At 54.1% G+C, this 11381-nt stretch overlaps 2 protein-coding genes across 2 annotated transcripts; both read right to left on the bottom strand.

Annotated features, from left to right (window-relative positions):
* Positions 1–107: 107 nt before the first annotated feature.
* On the bottom strand, positions 108–6462 carry ERICH6 (glutamate rich 6). Its single transcript, XM_027891914.1, has 11 exons — positions 6295–6462; positions 5354–5452; positions 5122–5279; positions 4938–5009; positions 4123–4187; positions 2807–3477; positions 2681–2743; positions 2460–2545; positions 1606–1758; positions 1278–1503; positions 108–939 (listed from the first exon to the last, which is right to left on the bottom strand). The coding sequence occupies exons 1-11, from the start codon at positions 6460–6462 to the stop codon at positions 673–675; spliced, it is 2028 nt and encodes a 675-aa protein (XP_027747715.1). The 3' UTR covers positions 108–672.
* Positions 6463–10335: 3873 nt separating this feature from the next.
* Positions 10336–11305, bottom strand: SIAH2 (siah E3 ubiquitin protein ligase 2). The gene has a single exon (XM_027891917.1). It carries the CDS (start codon positions 11200–11202, stop codon positions 10780–10782), a length of 423 nt encoding a protein of 140 aa, XP_027747718.1. The 5' UTR covers positions 11203–11305; the 3' UTR covers positions 10336–10779.
* Positions 11306–11381: the final 76 nt, after the last annotated feature.

Raw genomic sequence — 11381 nt, 5'->3', positions numbered from 1 at the left:
CTTGTACCTGTCATGTGTAAGCCCCCCTCCCCCTGAGAACCTCAGTGTGCTGGAGGGGCACATGGGGCTTGGCTTTGTTCTTTGGGCAGTGCCACAGCTCAGGTGTGGCCACCCTGGGGGAAGCTGGCCAGGTGAACCCCAGGTCTCAGGCAGCTCTGAGGGGCTGGGAGGTTTCCCCACTGCCAGCTGCAGCCCCTGTGGCCCAGGGGCCTCTAAATACCTGCTGAGGGCTTGGTGTTTGCGGTGCTTTAACCAGACCTTGTCTCAGGCTGCAGGTGGTGCTCCTTGGGGCCGAGCGCAGGTGCCTTGGGTACTTGGCGGGCATTTGTCTCTCTCTGCACAGGGAACCACTTTGTCCTGTACCAGCAGCTGAGCTGCCACCAGCACTAGTGCCAGGGACACCTGGGCATCCTGCTGGTGCCACCTCATCAGGAGCAGCAGAGTGGTGCCTGTGTGGTGACCTGAGCAAAGGCCCCTCGTGCCTCCACTTCCAAGGTGAGCTCAGTGTGGGCTGGCACTGCCTGTCCTGAGTGAGACCACCAAGGGACCGTGGGGATCAGCCGTGGGCTGCCCTTTGCTCCACACCAGGGCAGGGCCGAGGTGAGCCCTTGCTGAGTGTGTACAGGCACCGTGGCTGGGGAGCCTCTGTGCTTCACACCACACGCGTGCTGCTCAGAGCTGCTGTGCGTTTACTATCGCCCGGATGGAGCTGCGCAGCTCCTCGCTGATGTCGGCGGCAGCGCAGAGCTCCAGGATCTTCGCAGCCTGGGTCAGCACGTATGCAGGAGGCTGCATTTTGTTCCACTGCTCACTGGAAGGAAAGCTGATGCATCCCCGCATCCTGTCGAAGAGCTGCAGGATCCTCACCCGGAAGGCAAGCAGCAGGAGCTCATCCCTGCCCAGCCGGGCCGGGGCAGGCGGCCAGCCGGCAGCACCGACCTGTGGAGTGGAGGGAACATGTCAGTAAGAGCCACTGCAGCCTGGGCCCCCTCCCAGTCCCTGTGACAGGAGCTTCTGGAGGAAGGGAGTTGCCATGGACCCTGCCCACATGGACCACAGCTCTTCTCCCTGTGGCAGAGCCAGGGTGACTCCTTGCAGAGAGCTGTGGCTGGCAGGTGCCCTGTCTGCATGGGACTGGCAGGGGTACAACTCCACTGCTTGTTTTTTGAGGGGCAGGAGCATGGGGCGACATGGGAATTAGCATGCTTCCCTATGGAGAAGAGCTTCCCTGGCTGCCCCACTCCCCATGTGGGGAGCAGCTCTGCATGGGGAGATACCTGCACTTTGGTTCCCATGTTGAATTTTGCCTGTCGCCCCATGGCGAGGAAGGAGACGATGATCTTGTCCTGGGCCAGAATCCTGACCCCCACGTGCCGGTTCAGGGAGATGAAGATGGGGCTCAGTGGGACATGGGGTCCTGGTGACATCTTTGGCCACATCCACCTTTTCACCCTGCTGCCTGCTTGGTCCAAATACTGCCCTCCCTGGATACTCATGTTTATCCTAAAAGAGAGGGAAGTGGAAGTCTGTTGATTTTTGGATGCTATTAAAAATATCCTTCGTGGCCTTTGCAAAGCCAGTGGAGAGCACAGCTGCTGAACGCACCACTCGTCTCCGTTGGGGTAATAGCACGTGCTCCTGCCGTCGGACTGGAACAGGGCGCGGATTTTGGCGGTCCTCGGCTCATCTTCCTGTACTGTGCAGATCATCTGGTCTCCCTCTCGTGTAACCATGATGGCCAGGTTTCCAGATGGATAGCTTCTGCCAGGTAAGGTGTTGGTAACCTCCTACTTTGCTGGTTGGTCTGTTATTACACACTAAATACTCCAGGGCACTACGTGGGAGTAGAAAATCTGATGTGTTAAAGGTGTGCTGCCAGTGTCACCTGAGACACTGCCAATGTTTTGCTTTGGTGGCAGAGCTCAGGTACGCTTCCATGCCTCCCTGGGTCAGAAAGAAGTCAGCCACAGCAACGAAAAACAACGTGGGTGACTTAAAATGTAGGGTCCTTTGGTGGAAGTGCCCTGTTTTCTTGCTTCAGACAGTAGTGACTCACAGTGGTAGTCCCAGGCTGTCTGTGCTCCTCTGAGGCACTGCCTGCAGGATGAACCTATCTGCCATGTGCTGGTGGGACTCTGCTGGTTTGTCCCTAGGGTCAGGATAGCGCTGAGTGCTTTGGGAGCCCCCGGGGTCAGCAGGGCCCTTCCATGGGTGGCCAGAGCTTGGGAGTGGGGTCTGACTGCTAGGCTGGGTGCTGGATGCAAGTGCCCGACCCTCATCAGAGCTGCTGCCTGCTCTGGGAAACCTCAGCCCAGGAGCTGTGTCAGGTGTCACTGCTGCTGCTCCTCAGAGCGAGTGGGAGTGGTGAGCTGGGTTGTTCATGATAAAGTGAACTGGCACACATTTAAAATTAGTTACACCCCTGGACTAATGAGGGCAAGTGAACCCTGAAAGGATACAATAACTGTGAGGTTCCATCCGGGAGCATGGTAAGGAATTTCCTTCCATTTTTGTAGTACTTTTGCACTAATTTACTCTTCCTCCCCTAAGATAAGAAGGATAAGATGGACGAGAGCAGTCTGGCACAGCTGCCTGTGAAACTGGGCAGTGCCAGGCTCTGGCTGCTCAGAGCATGGACACATTCAAGGTGCACCCGTCGCTGTCGGCCGCAGGTACCTGCCTTCCTCCCCAGGGGCCTGAAACCAGAGCTGGTGACACGGCAGGACACAGGCTGCTCCTTAAGCTCAGGCTGCTCCTCCTCGAGCTTGAGCTTGAGCTCCTCTCCAAGCTCGAGCTCAGGCTGCTCCTCGAGCTCGGGCTGCTCCTCGAGCTCAGGTTTGGGCCGCTTCTCGAGCTCATGTTTGGGCCGCTCCTCGAGCTCAGGTTTGGGCTGCTCCTCAAGCTCGGGCTTGGGCTCCTTCTGGGGCTCAAGCTTGGGCTTAAGCTCAGGCTTGGGCTCCTTCTCGAGCTTGAGCTCAGGCTTGCGCTCCTTCTTGGGCTTGGGCCCGAGCTTGGTCCCAGGCTCCTCTTTGGGCTTGGTCTCCTTCTCGGGCTCAGACTCAGACTTGGGCCCAAGATTGGGCCCAGGCCTGGGCTCCTCCTTGAGTTCAGGCTTGGGCTCCTCCTCGAGTTCAGGCTTGGGCTCCTCCTCAGGCTCCCTGGGCTCAGACTCCTCTTTGGGCTTGTGCTCTTCCTCAGGCTCCTCCTTGTGCTTGGGCTCGGGCTCAGGCTCAGGCTTGGGCTCCTCCTCTGTCTTGGCTACGCTTCCATCAGGCATCAGCATCCTGCTCTTGGGCGATGTGCTTCCATCTTGGTGTGAACCTGGAGAGCACAGGGAGGGCTTGTGTGTAGCAGAGAGGGCTGGCGGTGCCCACCACAGGCTGCCCAGCACCTCTGCTGATGTGGGAATCCCTGGCTGAAATGCTTCATCGTGGGAGTCTGTCTCAAGGTATTTTCTAACAAGGGCAGCCCAAAGGGCTCAGCTATTTCAGAACAGGAGAGAACAGGCTTATGATAAAAGATGTTGTTTTTTCACTTATGCGCATACACGTCTGTGTAAAGAGCGACTTTTTGGGATAGCCTTTGGTTCCATGTGCTGGAACTGACAATCTGATATCCCTGGTAGTGCAGAAGCCTCAGTGCCCTGCCATCCTCTGTGAAAACATGCCCATTTACAAATCTGGTTGACCTGTTCTTAGTCAAACCCTGGTTTTAGAGCTAGACCCAAAGGCTGCCCAGTCACCCCCAGCCTGGGCTAGGAAGTGTGGGTAAAAGGGGATCACCCTCCTTCTGGCAGTTCCTCCCAAAGGCTTGGCTTTGCCAACTTGTCCTTCTCTCAGGTTAGATTCTGTGCACCTCAGCTGGAAATTTCACATATAAATACTGAAAGTCATGGCAAGGAGACCCTGTCTGTGCAAGGGGGACATGCATGCTTTTGTGTTCTCCTGGGAGGGATGATTTCATTCGGCTGGATCTGTATCTAATTTAATGGGATTGCACACCTGACAATGAACAAACACATTGCTCTATAAAATCCTCCTGTTCAGTTAGAGACCAGCAATTCCACTGAATACATTGTTGTGATAAATGGACAAATAAATCCATAAGGAAATGCTAACTCACCTTCAGTGGCAGTTGGCTCTAAAGACAGGACAGGCGACTCTCTAGACAGGTGTCTCTCCTCCTGCCTGGAAAACAGAAGTGTTCCTGACAGACATTTCATGTGTCCTGTTTGGAAGGCTGGAAGTACTGGATATCCCTGCTTTAGGAACACAAGTTTCTAAACCTGTTTTTCTCTCCACTCACACAATTGCAAGTAATAGTTAGAGGCAGCAGAGTATCACCAAAATACTCATATCTCAGCAGAAAAGAATTGCTCCCACAGAGATTCCAGTGAACAGACTGCCATTGCAGTGGCTGGCAGGAGAGCTGAACATTGTAACCATGTTTGGATCAAGATTTTATGTGAAAGAGGAAAGCTGTCCACAGGATCAAGAAAACAGCTCATCTCCAGGAATATTTTCCCTATTCTTGTGTAGCTTCCTATAAATCTGTGACAGTGGTTTGGTGTGTGCTCTGTACATAGTAGGAGGCACTTGCACTCTCAGACTGGGAAGGATCTCCAAGGAAACCAACCGTTTACTCCCAGGTGTGCTGGTTGACTTTTCCTTGAGCCTGTACTGGAGCCTTAGGCACTTGCACAAGCTTTGGGCCAAGAACTTCCAGAGTTCTTGTGACTCTAGAAATTGGAATCCAAACATATGCCACAGTTTATGGAGCAAAACAGAAATACAAACTCCAGCTTTGTTTCAGTGCCTGAGGTAAAAGCTACACCCAAATACTGTCCCTTCCCAGAACTGTGTTTGTGTTCTTGTCTCTATCTGTCTGTAGGTATTTCATCTGTCAGCACTGGAATTAGCACTTCACCCAACACATACCTTGTCACCTCCTTGTGCAGTCTGGCTTCAGAGGATCTAGGGGGGACTGGAGAGAATGCGAACTCGTGGTACCTGAAACAAAGGTTTTTCTTCTTTCATTCCCTCTCCCTGCAGTTTCTTAACGCTCCTTTTCTCTTGGAGTTGCCTGTTGTTCCTTATACCTGATCCCCAGTTCTCCCAGTACCTCTGGTTCTCTTGCTCCTTTGACTGCAGCTGATAGGCTTCAGAGCTCTGGTATTCATGGGTGCTGACAGCTCTGGGAGCGCTGCAGCCATCCTTGAGCCTCTTCCTCTCCTCCATGATGAACTCGTAGAGGTCTCGGTAGCTCTTGCAGCAGAATCTCTGCAAGGTGGGAAAATGGAGCCTTGAGTGCAGCCGTTCCACCACAAACCCCTGCTCGTCCTTCCCCAGCTTACATATTCCATGTCCTCGGAGAAAGGGACATCCTCGGGGAAAGGGAACGGCCTCAGCAGGCTGCCACAGTACTCACACCTCGGCTCAGTGTCCTCCTCTGCCTGCAGTGACACGGAAGAGGGGAGGAGAGGCAGGGGGTACCAGCCCCCAAATCCCCCTGTTAGTGTGAGGAAAGAGGGCTGTGCTCAAAATGCAACATGACAAGGCCCCCAAGGGTGGTTACAACTGACCTGTGTCTGGGATATCTTGGAATGATTTAACTCAAAATATTGAGTTCAGGAAACCACCAAAAAGAAAAGCAGATCTGTGGTAAATAAATAAGTAAATGCCCTCAAAGCAAATTACTCTGGTACTTATTAGCCTTACTCCTTCCCAGGAAAGCTGAGAGCACAGAATGCTGTAGCTGAGGATTCAGGTGTGGTAACCCTTTCAAACGCATCGTGTGGGTTTTGGAGAGAAAAAGCTGCTGATGGCTGCAGTCGTGGGGAAGTTTCTGAGGAACCAGTGACACAGGGCTGGTCACATCTGACCAGATACAAACCAGGGTGGCTGCAGGGTGTATTTTGAGGATGGATACTGGATATCCTGAGAGTTCCCTTGCTCCCAGTCTCTTACCTCTGATTAACTCTTTAGTGACTCTACTCCGCTAAGGGTTACGGAGAACTCTGTACCCTGCTTGTATTCTGTGACTGTACCTATTTATCTGTATTTTGTATCTGGTTTAGCCAAAGGCAAAAAAACCCGCTGGGAAATTCTGAGCAGAGGACGCGGCGGTGGAAAGAGGCTGTGCAGCCTCTTGGTGCTCAGGTGTGCACAACCAGCCCGTTCCAACAGCCTCGCACAAGAAAAACCCTGTCACGAAGGGGCTGCTGCGCCCGCTCTGCAAAGGGCGTTGGTTCCACGGTGGGAATGAGACAGAGGGGAGTGCCCGGCCCGGCCCGACCTCGAGGTGCGCGGGTGCCCGCGAGGACTCGCGTCTGTAGGCCAGGAGAGCGGGCAGGCCCGCGGGGGGCAGAGCCGCAGCCGCATCCTCTTCGGGGAGCCGGGGCGGGGGGAACCCGCCCGGTCCATCGCCCGGTCCATCGCCCGGCCCATCGCTCGGCCCCGCCATGCCCGGCCCGCGGCGGTGCCGTCTCCAGGGTGACGCGTCGGGCGCGGGGGCCGCCGGGACCGGGCGCGGCGGCGGCTCCGCCCCAGGGCCGGCCCCTGGCCCGGGGTACCCTGCGGCGCTGCCGCTCCGTTCGGGGCGCTGTGCCGGCCGGGCCTCGGCGCTGCGGCGGCCCGCGGTGCCGCGGGGTCCCCTGGTGCCGGTGCTAGTCTTGCCCTGGAGCCGCAGCCGCTGGCAGGAGCCGGGAGCTGAGCTGGCCGCACCCGGAGCACCTGCCCGAGCGGATTCCAGACACCTGTGCCACACGCTTGTCACACACCTGTTGCTGATGTCTCCCGTAGGACTGGGCGCTTTCGAACCCCTCCAAGGAATCTGCACGTACAACTCGAAGAACGAAAGAGAAAAACGTCTTGTGCAAACCTAGGCAGGTTTGGATTCCCCTCTGGACAGCAGGTGTGTGCTACCCTACCTGTGCTGTGTGTAAGAACTCGCAGTGTCTTACCAGCACGTGCGTCCCCCACAACACAGTAAGTCAGCCTCACTCCTTGTTCGGAAGGAGTATGTTGGGGTGTAGCCAGTGGTATCAGCGGCTCAGTTGGTGGCAGTGCTAGGAGCTCCCTGTAGCACTGGGAGATCACTTCCCTGGCACCCTGGGGGTGGCACAGCCCTCGGATCTGGCTGCAGCACGGTGGAAAGGAGCACCTGTCCTGACAGCACAGGGCCACTGAGACACAGCCATGGGCAGGGCCCCCTCGGGTTGTGCTGTACCCTTGCTGTAAACTCATCAGTCCCAAATGAAACCTGCATTTTGTCTTTGAAGTGGAAATAAGTTTTTAGGGAGAACTGTAGCAACAGAAAAGCTGTTTCCCAGGCAAAGCTCCTGCTCCCTGATTATTGCCTTCCATAGCTGACACTCCTGATGGACTGGAGAGCGGCCGAGGGGCTGCCAGGCACCATACCCTGGCCAAGGGGGTCTGTCCCAGCACAGAGGTCTGCCCCAGCATGGGGGTCTGCCTGCTGCAGCCCCCTTCCCTGCTGCCAGCTCTCTGGACATGCTTCACCATCCCTTTCAGGGTCAGGAGCTTTACTGTGGTCAGTTCTGTTCAGAGAACCAGGATGGCCTAAGTAACTTTTTCTGAATGTCTGAGGAACTGTCACACATTTACTAGTGGTGCCCTGCAGATCCCTCCTGCCTCTGGCTCTTGAACATCACCCTTGGGAAGTCGGATCAGTTGCCTCAGGAAGAAAACCTGAAACCTGATGGAGTGCTGGAATGAATGTCACCTGTCCACACAGTGACCTGAAGAGGAAACGGGACACTTCTTGGCAGTGCCAGCTGAGGTATTCCTTGTGCGAAACTCAGTTTCAGTCAGAAAAGATGTTGGGTGTTGGCTTGGGTTTTTTTGAGGTGAGATCTAACCAAAAACGGCCATTCCTTCAGAACTCTGGGGTGTGGACTGACCTTATGATAATGTGTGGTAACCTATCTAATGTGGGTTATAGGCAACACTGGAGTAATTAATTTCATTACTCCTGCTATAATCAGAGGCACACTTACAAGTTTTACTTTACACGAGAAACTTCTTATGTCCCAGTTGTCAGTAAGAAAATTATCTTCCATTGTAAATGTTGCTGAACTATGGGAAAATGAATCAAATCCTTAGGAATTCTTGCTTAAGTTCTGCTGAAAGCACAGGTGTTAACACCTGTTGGAGCCACGGCTTTACTTCGATCACACTTAAGGAGAAGACAGTTAGTTCACTGGGCTGATGCTGCTGGAGTTCTGCCAGCACAGTGTAAGTGAGAACAGATGTAGGATCTTTAATCATTGATATGCAGTGCCTAGAGAGTAATTCCTCAGGAGGTTTTTTCCCCATGGTCATTCCTAAATTCTTAGGGCCAGACTGAGCTTCCCTTTGCTGAGGCCAAACTTGTTCTTGTGCACTTTTCGGGGTGCTGGTGATGGCTGTGAAGAGCTCGGGCTTAACTCCAGAGAGCTCTTCCCTGGGGTAAAGCTCCCATTACCCCTCTGGATTGTGTTTATTCACACCAAACCTCACCTGTCACTTTACCTGCAGTTTCCCACTGTTGTGAGGCCTCCCACTGCCAGTAACTCAGTGGGCTGTGCCTCCTGCAAACAGCACATGCCTGAGATCTGGCACAGCTGTATGCAGAGCTGGTATTTGTCGCCAGTGTCCAGTGGCAGAGGGGAGCTGGAGGCAGTCAGCTGTGGTGGCACCCTGTGATTCAGCTGCAGAGGTCAGGCTGTCACCGCTGTCTCTGGCACTCCTGCCTCCACCCTGCTGCTCTGCTCGTGCCGCAGAGGGGCCGTGTCTGGCAGCAGGAGGTAGTGAGGACAAGGACCCCAGCAGGGTGAGCCAGCCCGTGCCAGGGGATCCCTGCTGATCCAGCACGGCTGAGGACACAGAGGCACCATGGAGAGGCTGCCACGCACATGTTTGTTAGCACAGCTAACAGTGTCGGTTTTGCAAAATATTTATTGCAAAATAAAAGTAAATATGGCAACAAAACTTAAATAGCAAATGACATGACACTGGCCATAAAGCTCTTGCCATATTATGAGTCTTTTACAATAATCGATGGTCAAGTGTGTCTCCCAGGGCAGCTGCACAGGGACAGCCCAACTCTGTGTCACTGGCTCCAGCTGTCTGAGATCTGTGAGACTCCTGCTCGCACCCATACCTGGCCAGATCCCCCTCCACCAGACAGGAGTCACACAGGAGAACCTTCCATGCTCCCTGAAACCTGCTGGGCTGTACCCCCTCCTCCTCTTTTTCATTTTAAAGCCACTGCAGCTGACACACTGCCCACCCCCTTCCATAAGGTAGCAGGGAATGGAGAAACATTGCTGAAGTACCTACTGCTGCTGCTTTGAGTCACAGCTGCTTCTGTGAGAGGTTGCTTGGATTTCTTTCCCTTCCTACCAACTAGGAAAAGACAGGCAGCCTTGGAGAAGAGATTGTCAGAGCAGCCAGGGATCAGGTAAGGAAAGCTAAAGCCTGATAGAATTAAATCTGGCCAGGGACATCAAGGCAAAAAGCAAAGCCTCTACAGGTACCTCAGTGATAAAAGGAAAAGCAGGGAAAATGCGGGCCCTCTCCAGAAGGAAATGAGAGACCTGGTTCCCCAGGACGAGGAGAAGCCTGGGTATGCGGTGATGTTTGTCTCAACCTTCATGGCAAGTGCTCCAGCCATAGCACCCGAGCTGCAGGAGGCAAAGGCAGGGAGTGGGAGAAGGAATAATGGCCCACCGTGGAAGAGGATCAGGGTGGAGAAGGTCTAAGGGACCTGAAGGGCACAAGTCCATGGGACCTAACGAGATGCACCCATGGGTCCAGAGGGAACCAGCAGAGAAAGTGGCTTGGCCACTATCCATCATATTTGAGAAGCCATGGCAGTCCAGTGGAGTTCTCATGGGGTGCAAAAGGGGAAACATAACCCCCCTTTTCTAAAAAGGGGAATAAGGAAGACCCAGGGAATTACAGGCTGTTAAGTCTCACCTCAGTGCCCAGCAAGAGCATGGAGCAGATCCTCCTGGAAACTATGCTAAGGCACATGGAAAATGAGGTGATGGGTGACAGCCAACATGGCTTTACTAAGGGCAAATCATGAGAACTTAGAGCCCCTTCCAGTACCTGGAGGTGCTACAAGAGAGCTGGAGAGGGACTTTGGACAAGGCAGAATGGCTACCCGCTGCCAGAGGGAAGGGTTATATGGGATGCTGGGAAGAAATTCTTCCCTGGGAGGGTGGGCAGGCCCTGGCACAGGTTGCCCAGAGAAGCTGTGGCTGCCCCTGGATCCCTGGAAGTGTCCAAGGCCAGGCTGGACGGGGCTTGGAGCAACCTGGGATAGTGGATGGTGTCCCTGCCCATGGCAGGGGGATTGGAATAGATGATCCAACCCAAACCCTTCTGTGATACTAAAGCCTGTTATTAAAGCTCACCAGTGAGAGAGCGAATCGGTACTGTTGCTTCAAGGGCTTTTAGGTGTGCTCCAAACAGGAGCTTCTTAAGCCACATATCTAATGGAAGCACTCTTTACATAAAATACAATTAAATTATAAAAGGTAAGTGTGTGTGTGTAATCTTCCTAAGGCACCCAGGAATTTTAAAAGACCTTGTCCCACTCATGTTACTCACAGGACACTCTTGTTCCTCTTCTCCCCAAAGTTACAACTGCTGGCTAGTTAGGAACCTTAGCATATAGGATGACATAGTTGAACAGCATAAAAAACAGGAACCAAAAGCAAACCCTGGTGAAGCACTACGTCCAGACAGCTGGGGTCTCGCTAGCGACACGTCACGGACAGCACATGGAAATCGTCACGTTAATGCCGAGGTTTCCGTTGTCAGCAAAAAGGTGCGCGGTGGCCGTATCAAAAACGAGGCAGTTGCTGTTGCGGATGGCCACGGACACGCCGTCGTGGATGGAGCAGGGGGAGGCCTCCCAGGTCAGCCGGTGGCAGTTGCCGTGCAGTTCCAGCCTGTACTGAAAGTTCTCCGCCTGCTTTCGGGTGCCGATGAGCAGCACGGTGGCAAAAAACTGCTGGTGACCTTCACACTTCTCCTGTTTCTTCAGCACCAGCATGAAGTGGTGACTGAAGCACGACTGCATCATCACCCAGTCCACTGCCCCTGGCAGGTTAATGTCTGTGGCGAGGAAAATGATGTCTTCTCCCTGAAGGGTGGTAATGCTTTTGTGGGCGTGCATGAGGTGGGACATCACGGCTTCCAGGGATCCCTCCCAGTCACAGGAGGTGCCGGGACACGGGCAGGAGTAGGGACGGTACTCACAGACGGCTTCATGTTTTGGCTTTTCCGTGTGGTGGAGTGTCAGGGAGCAGCCTGTTGTGGAGTACTGGAAAAAGAGCAGATACAAGCCCTCAGGAAAGGCACCGGTGT

This window comes from Empidonax traillii, unplaced genomic scaffold (genome assembly GCF_003031625.1).
Source record: "Empidonax traillii isolate 1590-97213 ecotype Southwest subspecies unplaced genomic scaffold, ASM303162v1 scaffold334:size599637, whole genome shotgun sequence".
Classification (NCBI taxonomy): Eukaryota; Metazoa; Chordata; class Aves; order Passeriformes; family Tyrannidae; genus Empidonax; species Empidonax traillii.
Note: the sequence above shows the minus strand (reverse complement) of the source record. Positions and strands in the feature narration are given on the sequence as shown.